Here is a 23,277-nt window from a genome sequence, read left to right as displayed (position 1 = left end):
CCAGACTATCTACCAAGAGTTTATATTATTCTTAGCAGTCTATTTACCACCACAAAGCAATGCTGGCACTAAGACTGCACTGAATGGGCTGTATAAGGCTATAAGCAAACAAGAAAATGCTCATCCAGAAGCGGTGCTCCTAGTGGCTGGGAACTGTAATGCAGGCAAACTTAAATCTGTTTAACCTAATTTCTACCAGCATGTCATGTGGAACCAGAGGGGGGAAGAAGAAAAACTCTAGGCCACCTTTACTCCACACACCGAGATGCATACAAATCTCACCCTCCATTTGGCAAATTTGACCATAATTCTATTCTCCTGATTCCTGCTTACAAGCAAAAGGAGGAAGTTGCAGTGACTCGCTCAATATGGAAGTGGTCAGATGACGCGGCTGCTACGCTACAGGACTGTTTTGCTAGCACAGAATGGAATATGTTATGTGATTCATCTAATGGCATAGAGGAGTATACCACCTCAGTCACTGGCTTCATCAATAAGTGCATCGACAACGTCATACCCATAGTGACAGTGCGTACATATCCTAACCAGAAGCCATAGATTGCAGGCAACATTCGCACCCAGCTAAAGGCTAGAGCTGTCGCTTTCAAGGAGCGGGATACTAATCCGGAAACTTATAAGAAATCCTGCTATGCCCTCAAAATAACCATCAAACTGGCACAGCGTCAATACAGGACTGAGATTTGAATCCTACTACACTGGCTCTGACACTCGACGGATGTGGCAGGGCTTGCAAACCATTACGGACTACAAAGGGAAACCCAGCCGCGAGCTGCCCAGTGACGCCAGCCTACCACTCTAAATGCCTTTTTATGCTCACTTCGAGGCATGCAACACTTAACCTCTCTTGGGTACGTGAGACGTTAGCGTCCCACCTCTTCAACGGCCAGTGAAACTGCTGGGCGCTAAATTCAAATACAGAAATACTCATTATAAAAATTCTGAAAACAAAACATATTTTACATCATCTTTAAACCTAACTTCTTGTGAATCCAACCACGATGTCAGATTTTAAAAATGCTTTACGGCGAAAGCATACCTTGCGATTATTTGAGAACATAGCCCAGRAGACAAATCATTACAAACAGTAACCAGCCAAGTAGAAGAGTTACACAAGTCAGAAATAGAGATAAAATTCATCTTTTACCTTTGATGATCTTCATATGGTTGCACTCAGCAGACATTCATTTACTCAATAAATGTTCCTTTTGTTCGATAAAGTCTCTTTATATCCAAAAACCTCAGTTGTGTTCGTGTTTTCTTCAGTAATCCACAGGCTCAAACGCAGACAAAAAATCAAAATTGTATCCGTAAAGTTAATTGAAAAATGTCAAACGATGTTTATATTCAATCCTCATGTTGTTTTTAGCCTAAATAATCAATAGTATTTAAACCGGACTATAACGTCGTCAATATAAAAGGTCGCGCGCATGAAAAAGCTCTGTGACACTTTAGGGTCCACTCATTCAGACTGCTCTTACTTCCTCATTTTTCAGAATACAAGCCTGAAACAATTTCTAAAGACTGTTGACATCTAGTGGAAGGCATAAGAACTGCAAGTTAAGTCCTAAGTCAATAGATACTGTAATGGCATTGAATAGAAAACTACAAAACCAAAAAAAAAATACTTCCCGACTGGATTTCTCTCAGGTTTTCGCCTGCCAAATCAGTTGTTATACTCAGACACTATTTTAACAGTTTTGGAAACTTTAGAGTGTTTTCTATCCAAATCAACCAGTTATATGCATATCATATCTTCTGTGCCCGAGAAGCAGGCAGTTTAATTTGGGCATGCTTTTCATCCAAAATTCCGAATGCTGCAACCCTACCCTAGAGAAGTTAAGCATGCATGAGAGCACCAGCTGTTCTAGACGACTGTGATTACCTTCTCGTAAGCAAGACCTTTTTAAAGAGGACTGAACATGCCCCATTCACATCGACCGGGCAGTAGTTGAGCGGGTTGAGAGCTTCAAGTTCCTTGGTGTCCACATCACCAACACACTATCATGGTCCAAACACACCAAGACAGTTGTGAAGAGGGCATGGCAACACCTCCCCAGATCCTCAAAGTTCTACAGCTACACCATCGAGAGTATCCTGACCAGTTGCAGGGGGTAGTGCGTACAGCCCAGTACATCAATGGGGCCAAGCTTCCTGCAATCCAGGACCTATATACTAGGCGGTGTCAGAGGAAGGCCCAAAAATTGTCAGACACGAGTCACCCAAGTCATAGACTGTTCACTCTGCTACTGCACGGCAAGCGATCCTTAACAGCTTCTACCCCAAGCCATAAGAATGCTGAACAATTAATAAAATGGCCACCGGACTATTTACATTGTTTTTACACTGCTGCTACTCACTGTTTATCACTTTACCCCTACCAACATGTACAAAAACTGCATTGTTGGTTAAGGGCTTGTAAGTAAGCATTTCACGGTAAGGTCTACACCCTTTGTATTCAGAGCATGTGACAAATAAGATTTGATCAGACCATGAGAAACAAGATTCTCTGGTCTGATGAAACCAAGATTGAACTCTTTGGCCTGAATGCCAAGCGTCACATCTGGATGAAACCTGGCACCATCCCTATGGTGAAGCATGGTGGTGGCAGCATCATGCTGTGGGGATGTGTGTCAGCGGCAGGGACTGAGAGACTAGTCAGGATCGAGGGAAAGATGAACGGCACAAAGTATAGCGAGATCCTCAATTAACCTACTCCAAAGTGCTCAGAACCTCAGACTGGGGGGAAGGTTCACCTTCCAACAGGACAACGACCCTAAGCACACAGCCGAGACAGTTCAGGAGTGGCTTCGGGACAAGTCTCTGAATGTCCTTGAATGGCCCAGCCAGAGCCCGGACTTGAACCCTATCCAACATCTCTGGAGAGACCTGAAAATAGCTGTGCAGCAACGCTCACATCCAACCTGACAGCTCTTGAGAGGATCTGCATAGAAGAATGGGAGAAACTCCCCAAATACAGGTGTGCCAAGCTTGTAGTTTTATACCCAAGAAGACTCCAGGCTGTAATCGCTTCCAAAGGTGCTTCAACAAAATACTGAATAAAGGTTCTGAATATTTATGTAAATGTGATGTTGAAACATTTCAACAACAAAAAAGTTTTTTGCTTTGTCATTATGGGGTATTGTGTGTAGATTGATAAGGGGGAAAAACAATTTAATCCATTTTAGAATAAGGCTGTAACAAAATGTGGAAGAAGTAAAGGAGTCTCATACTTTGAGTGCAATGCATTCTGTTCATGTATTATGATAAACTTGGGCAAATGTAATTTAATACTACATTTAGTTGAATCCCTGCTAAAAAAATTATATATATATATATATTCTCGAATTCCGTTTTAATGCCTGGATTCCGTGAGTGTGCTAATTATCATATTTGAACCAGAATGAGGCTCTGTTGTTCCTGCAGTGATTCACCATCTTCGTCAAATGTTTTCATAATTTATCGGCAGCTAATCACCACTAAAGCCTAGGCCTACCAGTAGCCTATGCAAATTAGATTGCCAAATGAACGACACTCACCGATGCAATTTGGTAGGCTACACTGATTGACAAAATGAGTCACTCACTTTAGCAACCAGAGCTCTGTATATAATGACGAGATACTCATTTCTCTGCCCAAGCAATGGGAGTCGTTGTCCCGAAGGCAGGCGACAAGTTTAGGTCCAAAATAAAGCTAATAGAAACACATTGGGCTTATTTTGGAAAGATTTTGGCGAGAGTGAAATCTCTCGCTTCGCCTCTTCCTCTCTGCTGCGTTTCTTTGTCATCGTTAGCTATGTGACAGACAGGCGCCTATCCTATCAATAGATGGCTAGAAGATGCATATCATTCATTCCAGCGGAAGGGCTCGACGGATTAGCGAATTAAACTTTTAAATGAAATGTAGCCTAATTAATATGAAGTAGAAAATGTAACCCACTGATTAGCCGGCGCTAATGGAAAACACTTAAGTCAATGTATTTAAATTGAAGTTTTATCCTAATTACAATGTTTACAACGCTGGTTAAAATTATATATATTTTTTTNACAAGATTCTCTGGTCTGATGAAACCAAGATTGAACTCTTTGGCCTGAATGCCAAGCGTCACATCTGGATGAAACCTGGCACCATCCCTATGGTGAAGCATGGTGGTGGCAGCATCATGCTGTGGGGATGTGTGTCAGCGGCAGGGACTGAGAGACTAGTCAGGATCGAGGGAAAGATGAACGGCACAAAGTATAGCGAGATCCTCAATTAACCTACTCCAAAGTGCTCAGAACCTCAGACTGGGGGGAAGGTTCACCTTCCAACAGGACAACGACCCTAAGCACACAGCCGAGACAGTTCAGGAGTGGCTTCGGGACAAGTCTCTGAATGTCCTTGAATGGCCCAGCCAGAGCCCGGACTTGAACCCTATCCAACATCTCTGGAGAGACCTGAAAATAGCTGTGCAGCAACGCTCACATCCAACCTGACAGCTCTTGAGAGGATCTGCATAGAAGAATGGGAGAAACTCCCCAAATACAGGTGTGCCAAGCTTGTAGTTTTATACCCAAGAAGACTCCAGGCTGTAATCGCTTCCAAAGGTGCTTCAACAAAATACTGAATAAAGGTTCTGAATATTTATGTAAATGTGATGTTGAAACATTTCAACAACAAAAAAGTTTTTTGCTTTGTCATTATGGGGTATTGTGTGTAGATTGATAAGGGGGAAAAACAATTTAATCCATTTTAGAATAAGGCTGTAACAAAATGTGGAAGAAGTAAAGGAGTCTCATACTTTGAGTGCAATGCATTCTGTTCATGTATTATGATAAACTTGGGCAAATGTAATTTAATACTACATTTAGTTGAATCCCTGCTAAAAAAATTATATATATATATATATTCTCGAATTCCGTTTTAATGCCTGGATTCCGTGAGTGTGCTAATTATCATATTTGAACCAGAATGAGGCTCTGTTGTTCCTGCAGTGATTCACCATCTTCGTCAAATGTTTTCATAATTTATCGGCAGCTAATCACCACTAAAGCCTAGGCCTACCAGTAGCCTATGCAAATTAGATTGCCAAATGAACGACACTCACCGATGCAATTTGGTAGGCTACACTGATTGACAAAATGAGTCACTCACTTTAGCAACCAGAGCTCTGTATATAATGACGAGATACTCATTTCTCTGCCCAAGCAATGGGAGTCGTTGTCCCGAAGGCAGGCGACAAGTTTAGGTCCAAAATAAAGCTAATAGAAACACATTGGGCTTATTTTGGAAAGATTTTGGCGAGAGTGAAATCTCTCGCTTCGCCTCTTCCTCTCTGCTGCGTTTCTTTGTCATCGTTAGCTATGTGACAGACAGGCGCCTATCCTATCAATAGATGGCTAGAAGATGCATATCATTCATTCCAGCGGAAGGGCTCGACGGATTAGCGAATTAAACTTTTAAATGAAATGTAGCCTAATTAATATGAAGTAGAAAATGTAACCCACTGATTAGCCGGCGCTAATGGAAAACACTTAAGTCAATGTATTTAAATTGAAGTTTTATCCTAATTACAATGTTTACAACGCTGGTTAAAATTATATATATTTTTTTWATGTAATATCACCAATGCGCATTGGTCCCCGATTCAAATGTTTAACTGGTTAAATGTAATCTACGTAATACCCAAAGGTAATTATTTAGAAGGCCATAAACTATAACTAGTAATGCTGCATACTCCAAGAAAGGTTAAAATCTCACCTTTCTGGTAAAAATAGTGTAGTGTAGTCATTTGAGGACAAGCTCAAGTACACAGTACAAATGTGATGAATAGGAAATACATCAAATATTTCATTTTTAACAACTGATTAAGGCTTGAAACGACTTGTGCTTTCTAAATATAATCAAATTTATAAAACGACCTAATTATAAGAGTTCACCTTCCTTATAACTGTAACATACTTATTTATATTTGTATGTTTAGTGTTAGAAGGTACATATTTTCTAAAGGTCTCCCATGATCAAAATGTCTGGCCCTATCGCTGTGAACGTCACACATAGCTCTAGCTTGGGTACCTGAACTCGTTAGGAACTCTCCTTTCATCTCATATTGATCTTGTCCGTCTATGACAGTGTTTTTGTTTAAAATCGATTAATTCTACATTTGATAAAGTTGGCTATAAATCGAATGTGATAGAGGGACGAAACCACTTTCCTGCTGTGCTACGATGTGACGTAGGGTTCAGCAAGGAGTTGGACAGTCAGAAGAGCAAATTAAATGGTAAGAGGGACATCCCAGCTTCAAGTGGTGTTAAATTTTACATCCTACTTCACATAGGCGGATGAGATATACTCCTGTGTCCGTGAGAATCAGAGCTACCGCTCAATGAAAGCCATTTCGATCTACGGTGTCACAACGGAACTAGTACCAGAACCATGCAGGTCACCTAAACGGGGGATTTTATATTTAGAGAAAGTTAAGATACAAGTGCATCGATCTGCGGACCCAAACCAATAAAACAAATAAAATAATCTGATCTATTCAAACGTTATGAATTGCCGGTTCACAAAAAAATGATTTGCTCATGTCATATTATTTCTACTTTCTGAAAATACTTCCTCTTTTGTGACAACTGATGCGTCCTCTCTCATTCAGTGTCAAACTCCATTCAACTGTGTAGACAGTCATTGATCTTTAAGTCATTTTGCATGCCGAACAACCCCAGGCCTAGTCAAACTGCGCACTGTGCCCAGCTTTGCGCACTGACCAACACGAGGTAGGCAGCCTGTTCCTGATCTAGCACATCTGCGCGGTACCTTCAGCATTCAAATGCTAAAATGGCTTGCATGATATTAGGCTTTATTAGTTGAGTAACAACCTGTGTAATTTGCTAGGTTAATGTTATCTATCCGCTGTTGAAAATGTGTTTTACTTTTATTCCGGTAAGATACTGGAGACAACTCATCTGCCTATAGCTGCTAAAGAGGGCTTACAATAGATTTTATTTTGATGGTTCAGGTTCAGCAATAGGTTTGATAGTTTATAGAGAATCTGTTTAAATGGTCATTTTTATATATACAGGGTGAAGTTGATAATTTCATATTGAAGACAGCAATCACTTTTGCAAGGCGCACTGCAAATTACTGAAGCAAGAGAAGAGAAGTTTTCTGTAAACTTCCAAACTGTAAAAAACATTTGATATTGGGGGGTGAAATCCAAAGTTGTGCTATGTCTTCATTGGCTAGGTCATAGGTCATTTTTGGGAATGATAAATATTGATACATTAGTAGCTAAAACACAATCTGCACAAATTCTCCAACCAAAGTGGGAGTACAAAAACATATGCTACATTCCCCCGCCCCCCCCCCTAATCTGGTAGTAGGGTGGTAAATGCCTTATGGCTCAGCTCACGTTCCTACATAATACATACACCATAGACATGCATCATTTAGACACAATCAACCCCGTCCCCCATGCCGTGGACCCTGCTGACTTCCCCTTCTGGCTGGTGCTGCTGTGGGCTGGGGAGTTGCTGTACGCCTCAGGTATGGAGATGTATACTTAATACAAAAGTATAATCAACTCATCACAGCTCTGCCACAAACATGGAAGAGGCATTTACTCAAAAGAGAAAAGAATGAATGTTTGTCTGCCGCCAATCAAAAAACATGCATGGCTAAAAATGACTAGTATAAATCGCAAAATGTATCAGTACCACTTAAAGTCGACAGGTTTGACAACTATACTGCATCAAATTCAAGATAGTTAGGAACCGATTTGATGTCCCAATACCATGGCATCGGGTTTATCAGATTTTTTAAATGTATTTGACTCATCAATCCGTTCTTTTCAATTTAAACTATTATATACATTTCTCGCCACAAAGTAATGCTCAATATATGGGGCATTGAACAGTCAGCCCTGTGCAGACTCTGCCACGAGGAAACAATCAATAGAGCATCTCGTTTGATACTGTTGCTTTTGATTTGTTGAGTCAATGTCCAGTACAAATAGAAACTATATATAGCTTATTTCCACAAACTTCCTTTAAATGTATATCTAATATTTGAGAGTTGTGTGTTATGGGACACCTCCAATCCCTGCTTGTGTGTCCTGATATGATATGTACTTATTTGACTGACTCTTTGTCTCCGTCTGTCCAGGCTGGCATCTGAGATCTTAAAGGAGACCCATGAGGATATTGAGGAGATTGAATATCTGACTGACGGTTCATGGAGACCCATTCGAGATGAGAAGGAGAGGGAGAGGGAACGGAGCAACACTCCTGACTATCCTGTAGTGGATATATGTAAGTGCATGTCAAATGGGGCTGGGTGGTATGGGCAAAATATCATTACAATATTTGTAGGAAAAAAAGGTATGTCTGCATTTTGTTTTTGAATTATAAAAGTTCTAAATATTATTTGAGTAGTCCATGACCCTAGGGGGGCAACACATACATTCTAAGTGATTTCATGGGTCTTTCTCCATTCTGATTTGTTTTATACTGTTCAATTTAACTTCAACCGCCAACAATGTCTGCATTTTCATCAATTTCTACATTGCCTGCACTCATTTGTTATCATTTCCACACTGTGCCACGTAGGGCTGCATGATATTGGCAAAAAAATCAAGCCCTAATATTGCGATTTGACTTTGCAATTTAGATCAAAACACTTGAGTGAACTGTTGGAATCATGGCCATAAAATAATTATTCTAATGTTATAGTGGGCAGTACTTTGAATACAGTGTTTGAAATGACAACGAATGAAATGAAAAATGATAAAGCCAGGGAGGAATTATTTTGACAGGGTAGTAACCAAGTTAGGCTCAGTGTTTCCCAGGAGACCCTAATTTAGATGTTACTTTACATGGTTTCTCTTACTTCATGTAGCTAGATACTGTTGCACAAAAATGCTGATCTAGGCCTACACCAGCACTGCTATCCGTTTGTTTTAGTTAGCTACGTTTGCTCTGACACTGAAAAGACGAAGAAAAGACAAACTAGCTATTTGCAGACAGTACGACACACTATCAGTTTGTAATTATAGAACGCTTGTGGATTTATATTTTAAGAAGCGAAGCGTAACGCCGTATCGTTGTCACCAACATCTGACCATGCAGCAAGTGCTCGTGACTGTGGTCGAGCAAAAACGTGTCTCGAGTGGCTGGGAAGGGCTTGGTGTGTACGTGCAGCAGGAGTAGGGTGAGAAACAACTCAAGTAGCAAATGGAGTAAACTATAAAAACTGGTGGCGTATCACATTTAACAAACCAAACATTGAAATACCGTTATAGAAGGTAAAGTAATAACCCAAACCGGTCCGTGCATCAATACCGGTGTATATAGTAAAATATGGTATTCCGCCCAGCCCTAATGTCAAATATTTCCATTTTTTAGCTCTTGCAGACTGATGTTGATACTTAGTGCTTTCGGAAAGTATTCAGACCCCTTGACTTTTCCCACATTTTGTTACAGCCTTATTCTAAAATGGATTAAATAAACATAATAATCTTCAGCAAACTACACACAATACCCTATAATGACAAAGTGCAAATGTATAAGAAATAAAAAATACCCTATTTACATAAGCATTCAGACCCTTTGCTATGAGACTCAAACTTGAGCTCAGGTGKATCCTGTTTCCATTGATCATCCTTGATGTTTCTACAACTTGATTGGAGTKCACCTGTGGTAAATTCAATTGATTGGACATGATTTGGAAAGGCACACACCTGTCTATATAAGGTCCCACAGTTGACAGTGCATGTCAGAGCAAAAACCAAGCCATGAGGTTGAAGGAATTGTCTGTAGAGCGCCGAGACAGGATTGTGTCGAGGCACAGATCTGGGGAAGGGTATCAAAATAATTCTGCAGTATTGAAGGTCCCCAAGAACACAGTGGACTCCATCATTCTTAGATGGAAGAAGTTTGGAACCACCAAGACTCTTACTAGAGCTGGCCGCCCGGCCAAACTGAGCAATCGGGGAGAAGGGCCTTGGTCAGGGAGGTGACCAAGAAACCAATGGTCGACCTAGAATTCCTCTGTGGAGATTGCTGTCCTTATGGAAGGTTCTCCCATCTCTGCAGCACTCTACCAATCAGGCATTTATGGTAGAGTGGCCAGACGGAAGTCACTCCTCAGAGGCACATGACAGCCCGCTTGGAATTTGCCAAAAGGCACCTGAAGGATATTTCCGTTTTTATTTTTGATATTTCAATTTCTAAACCTGTTTTTGCTTCGTCATTATGGGATATTGTGTGTAGATTGATGGGGGGGGGGGAACTATTTAGAATAAGGGTGTAACTTTTAAGTGGAAAAAGTCAAGGGTTTCTGAATACTTTCATAATGCTCTGTAATTTAGACGCCATGCTTTGTAGGTAATTTATTTTAGATATATTTTTTTATAGCATTGGTTTGTAATAGTGTTCACTTGTCCCCCCCATCCCCCTCCCAGGTGTTCCTGAGGCGAACGGCCACTCCCCAGCCCACAGCAGCACCAGCCAGACAGGGAAGTCAGGAGCAGGGTCCACGGCGGGGGGAACGGGCGGAGGAGTGGTGGTAGATCTGACTCTGGACTCTGAGGAGGAGGAGGGGGGAGGGGCTAGAGGAGACAGCGACGACACTGAGGACAGCCAGGACAGCCCCGCCCCCAAGAGGGGCCGATACGACTATGACAAGGACCTGGTCACTGCCTACTGACTGGCGGACTGACCCCACAAACTGAGAGAGAGGGTTGGGCTTGATTGGAGGACAGGAAATCATTAGTCCCTACTGCATCCCCAGCCCGCCCACCTGCCCCCACTTCTCTGGCGTTTATCCACACACAGGCACACTCTCATACATGCACTGTCAACCTCTGGAGTGGTTAGGCTTCATCTATACACCACTGGAAACAACAACTCCCTAACACTTGTGGCTCACCCCTCCCAGCATTCTGTATCCTGCCTCCTTAGAGACAATTTAAAATGGTAACCTCCTCTCAAACTATTCCCCCTCCATCTCCTTGTACTTTGTATTTGACTTGAATTTAAGGCTCTCAAAGCCACAAGCATTTGGTGTTTCGCCACTTTTTGTGATTGGAGGCAAAAGGAGATATGGAGCATCATCGTTGTTCAGTAGTAAGAGGTCAAGATAACCTATATGAAGAATTTGTGACTTGAGCCACAGACTAGATTTTTCTGGAATATGATGAAATTGAACACCCCAACTTTGTTTCTAATTCATTCAGACAATGAAGACAAAGAAAATGGGCTCTTAGTATTTCAAATTGTTTAAGTCAGAAAATCCCTAAAAATTATTGGTTTGATACTTCCCCCATTTAATTTTGTCCTTAGATGATGACAACCTACCTCAGTCATACATAGCGAACTTGCTTGAACAGAGAGAGTAGCACCTGAACTATGGTGGCTATAGTATTTTAACAAGAGGGTCTACTTTTTTTTTCTTTTTTTCGCTCGCGTCACTTAAAAGAATAAAGAAATCCATTAAACATTTTATACAACTTGTACGGCCCAAATAGGGAATAGGTTATGGGAAGCAGGGTCGTGTTCATTAGGGCACAATAGCAACATGTTTCTTTTTATTTTATGGTTTGTAATGGAAAACGAGTACTTCCCTGTTTCACTCCGTTTGAGTGTTTTTGTTTTGTGCTGAATATGACCCAGGGGTGCTGTATCTTTGAGAAGTTCTTGTAAGTACTCCCCACTGCATTGAAATATATGATTTCAGTTGGTGTCTGAATAGCTACACAGTATGACAAGCAATTGTCATAGTGGCGGGTAAGCAGAGACCAGCAGTTATCATTTGAGGTTTTGGAACATAATCTTTTCAGATTCTGCCCAATGTTCTGTGTTGCCAGTGTTGTTCAGATTGATCAAGGAAACTAATACAGCATGGATTATTTTCACCTGCCCATTTATTGTCAGTTTAACAGTTGGATAGTCTGAGACTAAACACTGCTGCATTCAACCTTCTTCCCCTTAAATCATGAGCGCTTCAGTGTTTTGAACCAGATTTGTTTTTCTTTCAGTTTCTTACATTTGTTGATAATTTTTTTTATTGAACAAGGCACTTGACTAAAGAATGTCACAAATATTAGTATCTACACAAAACTGGTCAAAACCATGTTGAGGCAATTGTGCCAAAGCAGATTTGTGTCAATTATCTCTTGTTGCAAGGTCAGATTTGGGTGCCTTTTTTTGTTTTGAGTTTAGATTGGTGGAGGCTGGAGCCCACAGTTGTTTGGCTATTTGACCTGGTCTACACAGGAAGTCCCAGTAAGAAAATACATTATTTAAGACGATTTGTCATTATTTACTGTTTTTTTTTATTTTACAGAGTGGGGGACTTAAGGAGGGATGTATCTCCAGATGCGGAATGATATCGATTTGTGAGTGTCGACATCCTTTTGACTTAATTGTCTTTGTCTAAAGTATAGTATTTATTGATAATTGATTGCGTCACAACTTTGTTTTATTTGAAAGGCAGTGTGTATTAAATTGTACATATGTGGCAATCAAGAGTGCTGTACCAGAGCCATTTATATATGGCTTTGTACTGTGCACAAGTTCCCAGTAAGGGGTAGCAGAACACTTACGAAGCTGGAACTTTTTTTGTGAATGAATACGTGGCAAACTGAATGATCCAGGCTCACTGCCATCGTTAGACATGTCCCTTTCCATCTGAGTAAACTGAGTTCTAACCAATAACACATTCTGCCTCTTCCCAGTTCAACGATATTACACTCAAATTAGCCTTTATTATTGCATAGGCCCTAGATGAATGTCTTCTCTACAGGTAGTTTAAACAAGACATCAGTAATGACTGCTTCAGATTAGCTTTTTCCACAGGCACTGTTTAAATTGTAGTAAACATTGTTCATCTTTTGGGTTACAACGGTTGCTGAGACTTACAAATGTTTTAATATTTTCGTTCCTGGTCATTAGATTCCTCACCCCAGCGATAGTCCCCATTTTTTTTAAATTTGTGCTGTTTATGGCATTTGTCTACTTTCAGGATTTTATAGAACAGAGTCTGTTGTAAATTCCTAGAATCTCTCAAATGGCATTGGTAATACATGCATTTGACTATAGCGTAAGCATATTGACATTTTGTGATCATCCTGAATTCAGACTTGCATAGACACTCAGTACTGTATGAGTAAGCCATTTTGTGGAAGATGTAGTAGTATACCTAATCTAATAATGAGATGGTATTGACTGGGGAAACGTATGGGATCTTGTCTTCCACTTTTCTGCAGTACTCATGACATTTCCATATATTTCTAGCTTGCGGATGTTATACCGATTTAGGTGAGTTCTGAAACAATTATAGGTAACCCGCATTGTTTGATGGCACTTTRTGTCAAAGAACCCCAAACTGTAGCGTTGTCCCTGAATATGACCATAGTTGTATGATTCATGTATTTTAAGCAACATCTTATTATGTCTAGCAGAATTTCATCTTCAACTAAGCCAATCTATCCAACAAATTACTCCACAGATTTGAATCACGTTGTTTTAATTTATAAGTGTAGAACATCACTGCGCAGATAGATTTCCTCAAGCTTTTTCATATTGCGAGAGAGAGTTGAAGTACAGGTTGTTTCTGAGGAACTGAGCCAGATGGTGAAATCTGGGTTAGGGTCCAGAGTGGGTTTTAAGCAAATGGTGGATCAGGTCTTGATGGTGGCATTCCTTATTATAACAATGCTTAAGGTAGCATGGGCAGGGCTTGCAATCCATTATGTAAATGTTTTGTTTGTCTTTTATATCTTCATATTAAAAGACAATACAATTAAAATATTTTATTAAGCTTCGAATCGCCTCCAGTTGTTACAAAAGTCAGACACAATAAAATCACAAATACCAGTATTGGAACTGATGCCACTTTAGGGGTAAGAGGTGGTTGGGTTGTCACTAGTTACCACAGCCACAAAGTCAATTATGGCTAATCATCGCCTATTTCTACAATTTAACTTATTAAAATCTGACTTTAACCTTATGCCTAACCTTAAGACCAAAAAGCAAATGTTTGTTTTCATGAGTTTTTACTGTATAGCCATTTGACTTTGGCTGTGGTAACTAGTGACAACCAGATGGTTGAGGTGTAGATTGGTGTGACATCCTTTACCTGATGCTGGGGCCTCAGGGACACATTTGTCTCCTTTTCAAAAAGAACTGTACAATTCAAAATCATATTCTAACACCTGTTATTGACTTGTGGAATTAATTAAACCTTTTTTTTCTTTTTTTATCGAATTGTCTGCTAAGTCATGTTAGCTTGAAAAGTAACAAGTTCCTTCTGGAAAAATAAAGTTATTCAAAACCGAAATCATGATCAAATTACTTTTGCCAGTTTTTCCCCATGGGTAGATTTCCCTCAAGTTTAAATACTAAAATTAAACATTAATCAAGTCAAACCTCTTAAACTGATGTTTGTAAATTTAGGAGAGTAATTTACGTAGTAGTTGAGTAGCTAGGCCTAGTTGTAGAAATCTGCTTGATAGTAATTTCTACAATGTGCCATTGGAGGTCGCTACCATTAAACATGGCTGTTAAAATCCCGCGATAGTTCAATTGCCATGGCATGATGGCTCAGACTCGCGATTTTTGGAAGACTCCCCATGTTGCTGCTTCCTGTACTGAAACACCGAATTCCGTCTCCGCAGTCTGCAACCAAGCTTCACACCCCGGCTCCATACAGGGGAAGGTCTACAAGTGTATCCCTTTAACCCTCGAACGCTAACAATCCTCGGTCAGTGACCAGTCAGTCCTGTCAACCACAGCCGTTGTCCTTGTGGCGAGGGCCGCTCTGATTTGAGGAACGCAGTACACGATTTCCGTAGGGGAGGTGGTGCTAGCTGGACAAGAAGCGAAAGGAACAGTAATGTGTACAAATCTAGTGTACTATTATAGCTAGTTTAAAAAAATATATATACCTTACTCGTTAGATATCTAAAATAGTCAAATGCACCTGACCTGATGGTGACGTGTGATTGTCCTTACAAACATCTATCTGTCATGCTCGCAAAGTAAGTAACTGGCTAAGCCACTAACAACCAGCAACATTTACCCCTGTTGCTGTTTTAGAACAACTTTGAATTATCAGTTCCTTGTACTGATTTGCTTCGGAAAGTCGTCCAGGGCACTGTAAAATATTTCGATATGGCTCCGAAGAGAAGACCCGTTCCCCTAAATATCACGCCCATTGGAGAGGGGCAGTCCATCTCCACAACCATCGATGCTGCGTCCGAGTGAGTAACTCGGGAGGGCCGAGAGCATGTCTATTGTGTACTGTACTGATATCCGGTAAATTATGGTTCTGGGGACTAGATGCACAATTTTGTTCCAGTCGAACACTTACCTATATAACACTAGCCTAACTCGCCTGATTCAAACCAATCATGGGCTCAGTGATTAGTCGTATCCATGTGCACCCATATGTCCACAGGACCAGGATTGAAAGTATGTTTGTTTAATATTGATCTATGGCAAGCTCCCTCAATGCATCTCCACTTCTCAGAGCCAATCTGGAGGCCTTACAAAAGAAGCTAGGAGAACTAGATTTGGACGAACAGCAGAGGAAACGTCTGGAGGCTTTCCTCACCCAGAAAGCCCAAGTGGGCGAGCTGAAAGATGATGATTTCCACCCCATATGTGAGCTGGGCGCTGGCAACGGTGGAGTGGTCAACAAGGTCCGCCACAAACCCTCCAGACTGGTCATGGCCCGAAAGGTGAGTCTACCCTTGTATCAATTTTTGATATTTCTCCCTTAATAACTCAGTTGTAGATCCACGCTACACTACTATCCTTAGGTGCCAGGCTTCTAGGCTGAGACATATAGCCGTTGAAGGAAACCAGGTCCACACAAACAAGTCTGTTTTAATTCTGGTTTATGGCTCAAACTGTTATTCTAGATGAGCACTTGATTATTCTTATGTTGTTATCATCTGATCCCCTCCCCCTCAGCTCATCCACCTGGAGATTAAGCCTGCCATCAGGAACCAGATCATCAGAGAGCTGCAGGTGCTGCATGAGTGCAACTCTCCCTACATCGTGGGCTTCTACGGGGCCTTCTACAGCGACGGAGAGATCAGTATCTGTATGGAGCACATGGTGAGCTTCTGATAGAGACCGGTTTGAGTTGAGGGGGTGGATCAGTCGTAGGACTAGCATTGTGCTGGAATATCGGAGACATTGGGGGTCAGTGGCAAAAAAGCTGATGTGTGAATTTGAGTTTTGGCCGGGAGTAGGAATATTTGTTTGTGGTTTTGAGACTGCAATGGTGCTTATTAAAGGACCTGTGGCGTAACACTAACAAATCAGTTGTAACTTTGTTTTAACAAGTTAAAATGTTGCAGTGGTTATGATATATTAATCATGTCATGCAGCTGGAGCAATTGTGCATTACAAAATGCGTACAATGTACAGACATTAAACCGTTGCCTGTTGGGTACAGGATGGAGGCTCTCTGGATCAGGTGCTGAAGGAAGCTAGGAGAATCCCTGAGGAGATCTTGGGCAAAGTCAGCATAGCAGTAAGTATTACTCAACTTAATTAAGATTTCAATTAATTGTTTGTCCTTAATTGTTTGGTGTTTGCATTCATTTGGTATTTTTTTCATAAATACCCAAGGTAAGTTTATTATGACTAGATGAGTTAAAAAAAAATATATATATATATTATATAATATAAAATGCTCTTTAATTATTTGTTACTTTTCTCACTTTTTTTGGTATTTTCTTAGCTGTATTGTTGGTTAAGGGCTTGTATTGTTGGTTAATGGCTTGTAAGTAAGCATTTCACTGTAAGGTCTACCTACACCTGTTGTATTTGGTGCGTGTGACAAATAATATTTGATTTGCTATTGTTGATCTAAACGCAACTTGGCAGTTTGTCACAACTGTGATCAAGTGCACTCTGTTCCTTTCCCTTGTGGTTAAGGAGTTTTTTTTTGTTTCTCAATGGACTGCTTTTTCTCCTGTCATTGTGATAATCATGAGTCACAGGAAGCTCAACATGCAAGGCCTTCTCACTGTTCTCACCATTAACACTGTGGGCGTCAGTGCGTGTTTTGGTGTGATATCTTGTATGGATATAACTATGGACCCAGGCAGGGTAAAARGTCTCAGCTGGTCTTTGTGTAGGATTTCAGGTCCAGGAAGTGTGGATGATACGCTGTCAAAGTATGTTGTGTTAAATAAAATGTTTGCATATCACTCTTAAAGGTACTCCGAGGACTTGCCTATCTGCGGGAGAAGCACCAGATCATGCACAGAGGTAAGACAGCTCTCCATATGGACTATTATTTTCCATATAGATTGTACTGTGTTTTTGTGCACATAAACGATATGATTTAAGACCATTGATGTAGTGTTTTATTTGGACATAGTAAAATAGTGTGTTTGGGTGTATCTTGAGTTGAGGGGATGTAACGTTTAACGTTTGGTGTATAATAGTGTTCTGGAGCTGAGGGTGATGGTTTACAGTGTTTTGAATTGAGGGCCCTGGTGTGTGGTGGTTGTATGTGGAGCCGATGGGTGGGCTCTGGTGTGTCGTGGTATAGTGTTGTTCTGGAGCTGAGGTCCATGGTACAGTGTTTTGGGCTGTGGTGTGTTGTGGCAGGGCTGAGGCAGAGCTGTCCGGGAGCCCAGGCGGTAATTACAGGCTCTCAGATGTGATTACATGGCAGCCGCGCCCTGCAGCCCCCTCCGTCTCTCCCTCTCATTCTCGCCCCTGTCTCCCTCTCTCATACTCGCCCCTGTGTCTCCTCTGAAGTGGGAGGGGGTCACCACAGAGGATGGATGTCAGGTCTACAACCCCATTATTCAGTTTCAATTTTCCAGACTGTTTGTGACTAGGGGGATTGAGGAGGATTTGGCTTGTTTGTATGGTCTCAACTGTAACTAGTGTTAAGCTCTAGCTACCACAGAGTAGCTTTGTGAAATGTGTCAGTGTTGAGGTGTCTGGCATGGTAGAGGGGCTTGGACAGGGACGTGGGGAAGGGGCAGCTGGTGCTGCTGGGTCTGGGACCTCGGCCTTCTTTCTCTCTGGGACCTCAGCCCTCTCTCTCTCTGGGACCTCACCTGTCCTCCCTGATCTGCCACGCAGACGTCAAGCCCTCCAACATCCTGGTGAACTCGCGCGGGGAGATCAAGCTGTGTGACTTCGGCGTGAGTGGCCAACTCATCGACTCCATGGCCAACTCCTTCGTGGGAACGCGCTCCTACATGTCGGTGAGTCAGCTCTCCTTCTCCCTCCCTGCCCAGGACGCCCTGCCAAGAGCTGAGGCCGTGCCCAGTAGAGGGCCGTGTGGCACGGAGGCAGGCTCTGCCAGCCCTTCCCCCTCCCCTCAGACACCTGGAGGGTGCAGTGCACAGAGACGCCCGCCCACTTGGCCAGCTCTGCCTGGGTGTGACGTACGTGTGTGTTCCTCAACAGCCGGAGAGACTGCAGGGCACACACTACTCTGTGCAGTCGGACGTGTGGAGCATGGGCCTGTCCCTGGTGGAGCTGGCCATCGGCCGCTACCCCATCCCCCCGCCTGATGCCAAGGAGCTGGAGGCCATCTTTGGCCGGCCCGTACAGGACGGAGCCGAGGGGGAACCACACACCATCTCCAACCGCCTCCCCAGACCACCAGGAGGGCGACCAGTCAGCGGTGAGAACTGACCTGAATCCCCTCCTCCTCACACATAATACAATATAGATGATATTAGTGCTTTTCAAACAGATTTCCTTTTGCTTCTCAATAAAAAAGTAACTGGAATCAAAAAGAATAAAACATTTAAGTATTTTATTTATGATATCTAAATATCTCTCCATATTCTCCTCTTCCTCAGGACATGGGATGGACAGTCGACCAGCCATGGCGATATTTGAGTTGCTGGACTACATTGTCAATGAGGTCAGATGAACTGCTGACTCCACATATTATTCTCCTTATTACCAATTCTCATTGTCTGTGTGCTCTGGGGATTTTGATAWAACATTTGTCTTACACACCTTTTTACTCATTCCCAGCCTCCTCCCAGGCTGCCACTTGGTGTCTTCACCAACGATTTCAACGAGTTTGTGACAAAATGGTGAGCCCAAGCATTCATCATATAAGAATAGTGCCCATTACCTCAGCACCTTTTGTTGTTTTACCATGACTTTTCTCTGTTTTTTGGCTGTGTGTGGACTCAACACATGTCTTGTGAATTATTGTAGGCAATAGGCACAGCGTAGAGCAATGTGGAGCAAACGTACATTTTAAAGGTGGCCATCATTCTCAAGGGTTGAGAAAATTACGTCAGCAGAATGAGATTTCTTGTGCAGCTTAATCAAGGCTTTCCTTTCTATTCTTCTTTTGGGGGGGGGGGCTAATGATTTCTCTGGAGTCATGGAGATTATCAAATGTTTCTGTTTGTGTTAATAGTCTGATCAAGAATCCAGCTGAGCGAGCTGACCTGAAGATGCTGATGGTGAGTAGCTATTAACTGTTATCGCTGTTGACTGTTATTTGAAGTGCATCTATGTAGTTGGACAGTTCAGCTCTGATTGTTCATTGGTCCTCTGTAGCTCATCTTCCTCTAGCTCAGTTGGTAGAGCACAGCGCTTGCAACGTCAGGATAATTTGGTTATATTCGCGGGACCACCCGTATGCATCCATAAAWGACTAAGTCGCTTTGAATCAAAGCGCCTCCTAGATGACGTATTATACTATATTTATTATTGGCTATGTTCCCTACTGTACATGCCCTTTCAATATCAGCCATGGACTAATATTGATGCGTTTACTAACTTGCGTTTACTGTTTGTTATTGTTTAGAACCACACGTTTATCAAGCGTGCTGAGGTGGAGGAGGTGGACTTTGCTGGCTGGATGTGTAAAACAATGGGCCTCAACCAACCCAGCACCCCCACCCGTGGCACTGAATGAGAAACCCAACGCCAGCTGCTTCCCACACGAGGATCCCCAGTGCCTCACTGTCTCTCACACACACACACACAAACACACACACTTTGGCTCCCCTTTCGTCTTGCTCTTAAGAGGTTTCAGCTCTTAAGTATACTTATCATCAACAGGGCCCATTTACTCATTGTATGACCACAGGTTTCCCATACCAGTGTCATGGTAGAGTCACACACATGCTATTTTCTCCTATCATATTAAAGATAAGGTACAAAGTATGGAAGGACTGCCAGTTTATCATTTCATGAATTGCCATTGATATCAACTTACCACTTGTATTGATAAGTTCTGTATTATGTTCATGGTTTGTGCAACAGCATATTGGTGTAGGCTGTAGAGGAGCTATCTTTGACAATGAAAGTGTCCATGACAGAAATCAAGTTAAGTGCTTTGAAGGTACAGGAGGACTGCAAACCAAAGAAGGTTCTCATCGTGACTACTAATGTTTTGGATATCATGCCTGAGCAAAGTACTTAGTTTTGTACATTCATGACCAGTACATTTTTGAGAGGAGTACTTTCAATGTTGACATTTTGATTTGATTTTAATGGTCATTAAACACTGTAAAATGAACATCAAATGTGCTCATTTTACAAAATGGAATGATTTACCATATATTTTCCAGACACCTGAGGCCATTTTTTTTTTTTTTTTTTTACTTGTATTTGTATCAACTGCCTGAAACTCAAGTGTCAAGTTAGAATCGCGCAAACCGTGACTGCAGATGCTCTGAAAGGTTCCGATTTTTGCCAGTCTACTCAATTTATTCCCCAGAGTGTTTTTCGGTTCTGCTCCACTGTTTTTCTTTGCGTGAGTAAGTGTAACCTACACTCAAGCGTTCTCTTTGTGAAGCCCCAGCGTGGTGACTGGCTTTGAGCAGGCGGTGGTTGTAACATGTATTAGCCTGTCGACTATAAGAGCCCATGTACTGTATGTATTCTCTGCTTCTGGCTGATTTGATCATTCTCAACAGACTTGCATTTGTTGGTAACAAAGTGGATGCATTGTCGCCTGTATGTGTATAAAGCTATATAAACAGTACGCAAGTACTATTTAGCAGTCTTAAGAAAAACATGTTTTTGACTCGTTTAGGGGGAAGTGGAAGAGATCTCTTTTTATTTTAAGAAAATGTGTTGGATACGGTTAATGTAAAAAATAAAACTTTGAATGTATATGGCAATTTGTTTTTATGTTGGAGGATTTTGTGGTTAGTTATTGGGAGAACTGAATGGCGTTGCCCTCCTTGCAGGAGCGTTCCTTTAGAAGAGACGTGTAGCAAGCACTCCGAGGACCCTACCTGAGGCTTACCGAGGAAAGACTGGAGGTAACAAGTGCCAGAGGATGTACTTTACTCAGGTTAAAACATGCTACACATCCTCTAAGGCAGATCTATGCGGCATGTCTACATATTTCCCAAGTCGATCTACGTACTATTACAATAGCTTTCACCCAGATAACTGCTTTCGATAATTCTATTAAAACCAACCTCTTCTAGGATATTTATCTCAGCATTGTTCTTCAGTATAGTTTGACTGAAGTTTCTCTCGCCTTGGGCCTGAATTAAATCAAAACCATGGCTCAGCCACAAATTACAAAAGCAGAGTAGTTGGTGGGTGTCTGGTGGAGGGAGAACTAGTTTATATTGGACTGAGACTTGTAATAAACATGGCTGACATCCTCTGGAGAGCTACCAGAAGGGAAAATTAACCAGTTTGACGGTTTGTTAATTATTTCAGATTTGTATGAAAACTATGTATTGTAGCTGTCTTTTTAAGCAAAGTAGAATTGTATTTATTTGTTTATTGAAACAATGTTTTTTTTTGCCGTGAAAATTGTTTCTAATAAGTGTGGAACATGTACAGCATAGATCCTGATCAACCGAAATGATCCTGCAGTTAAAATGTTTTTATAGTATGTGTTTTTTCTGATCGTGAACTACCTCTGGTACCTACTGAAGTGCTGACACTGCCCTCTAGGCTGGGTGTGTGTTACTGCCTCTCCCCATGCTGTCAGAGCATGCCTAGCCTAGTTCTCCCCACAGTGCCAAGCCATGCCACACAATGGGGTGCATCAGCTTCCAGTCAGACCGAAGAGACACCTTTCATGGCTAGCTGTTTCATCACATTACACCAAGGTAAGCCGTTTCACTACATATATGATACATGCATTCCTACTCTGTGTGTAGGCCTGTTAAAGATCGTTTAGAGTATGGAAGATCTCCACCCCAGTCCACTGCAGCGTGACGGTCCAGGTGTACAGTGTAGAAAATGTAAAGTGCGTAGGCGTGTTAGAAATCAGTCAAAATGAGTTCTTATAAGTGTTATAAAGCTGATTGATTTTGACTGGTGTCTTACACGCCGCCGAAGAAACATTGGTAAAAGTGGGCTTGGTATGAATGAAGAGGTGAGGCATGTGGTAAAGGTGTTGCTGTACAACGTGAGAAGGGGGAGAGATGAAGGTATGGGTGTCGAGGGGGTTGCTGGCAGCCCCTGTGTCCTGGAATGTGCCAAGGCTTGTTTTTGGGGTGGGACACTAGGACCTCAGGCTATGGGATGGGTGGGTGCGACTCATCTCAAGGCACGAGAGAGAGATACAGTAGGAGAGAAGAGAAAAGACAAGAGTAACAACCATAATCAGATCATAACCAATTAATCTGAATGCTGTTTACAACTGTATCAACATATACTTTCAAAAGCAAGAGGATGAAGTCAAGTACTCATTTGTCATTTTTTATGTGATCGATATGATGAATGTCCACTCTTGATCGCAGGTGAATATCTCTTTTACTTTGCTCCCCCAGAGAGGAGAGGAAGAGAAACATRGAGGGGAATGCTGTTTCTTTAAGAGAGAGGGAGGGAGAGCAAGAGAAAGGGAGGGACCTCTTTGCCCTCCAGAAACCAGGAAGGGAATTGAGTTGATCTGCTGCTGCTTGGTTAGCGCATATGGGGCTTTGAGCAGCACGACAGTTAGAGAGAGAGAGAGAGCTCCAGAGAGGAGGAGGGCTGAGCTAACCCACAACAAGCACCATCACGGCCATCGCAGGTGAGCTAAAGGCACCCCCGCATACCCCCCACTGTCCACCCAGGGCCTGTCGACAAGAGGGAGCAAGCATAGGAGGAGAGGAGAATGAGGGAAGGGGACAGAGATATACTTGGCGGGGGGGGTGAAATAGGTTCTGTTTTTATTCCTGCTAAACTACTTCTCTGATTCCTGCTTTTACCTTTTGTGCTTGCTATGATTGTTTTATTTGCCGTGTTTGAGGCATTAACTTTACGGGCAGGTGGAAGAACTTAGAGGAGGAGGATGGGGGCGTTCGGG

The 23,277-nt window shown here is 42.0% G+C and overlaps 2 protein-coding genes across 3 annotated transcripts in view; both read left to right on the top strand.

Moving 5' to 3' along the window:
- Window positions 1-14,334, top strand: part of pias4a (protein inhibitor of activated STAT, 4a) — a 30,852-nt gene extending 16,518 nt beyond the window's left edge. For both annotated transcript variants that reach the window (XM_024004330.2, XM_024004331.1), the window contains exons 10-11: window positions 8,161-8,306; window positions 10,457-14,334. In XM_024004330.2, coding sequence (XP_023860098.1) covers window positions 8,161-8,306; window positions 10,457-10,701 — 391 coding nt within the window. In that variant the 3' untranslated portion in view covers window positions 10,702-14,334. The remainder of the gene's footprint in view (window positions 1-8,160; window positions 8,307-10,456) is intronic.
- Window positions 14,335-14,588: 254 nt separating this feature from the next.
- Window positions 14,589-20,615, top strand: LOC111975763 (dual specificity mitogen-activated protein kinase kinase 2). Its single transcript, XM_024004332.2, has 11 exons — window positions 14,589-15,256; window positions 15,526-15,736; window positions 15,972-16,118; window positions 16,462-16,539; window positions 17,231-17,282; window positions 18,114-18,238; window positions 18,444-18,663; window positions 18,845-18,909; window positions 19,026-19,087; window positions 19,423-19,468; window positions 19,816-20,615. The coding sequence occupies exons 1-11, from the start codon at window positions 15,168-15,170 to the stop codon at window positions 19,924-19,926; spliced, it is 1,206 nt and encodes a 401-aa protein (XP_023860100.1). The 5' UTR covers window positions 14,589-15,167; the 3' UTR covers window positions 19,927-20,615.
- Window positions 20,616-23,277: the final 2,662 nt, after the last annotated feature.

This window comes from Salvelinus sp. IW2-2015, linkage group LG16 (assembly GCF_002910315.2).
Source record: "Salvelinus sp. IW2-2015 linkage group LG16, ASM291031v2, whole genome shotgun sequence".
NCBI classification, from domain to species: Eukaryota; Metazoa; Chordata; class Actinopteri; order Salmoniformes; family Salmonidae; genus Salvelinus; species Salvelinus sp. IW2-2015.
Note: the sequence above shows the minus strand (reverse complement) of the source record. Positions and strands in the feature narration are given on the sequence as shown.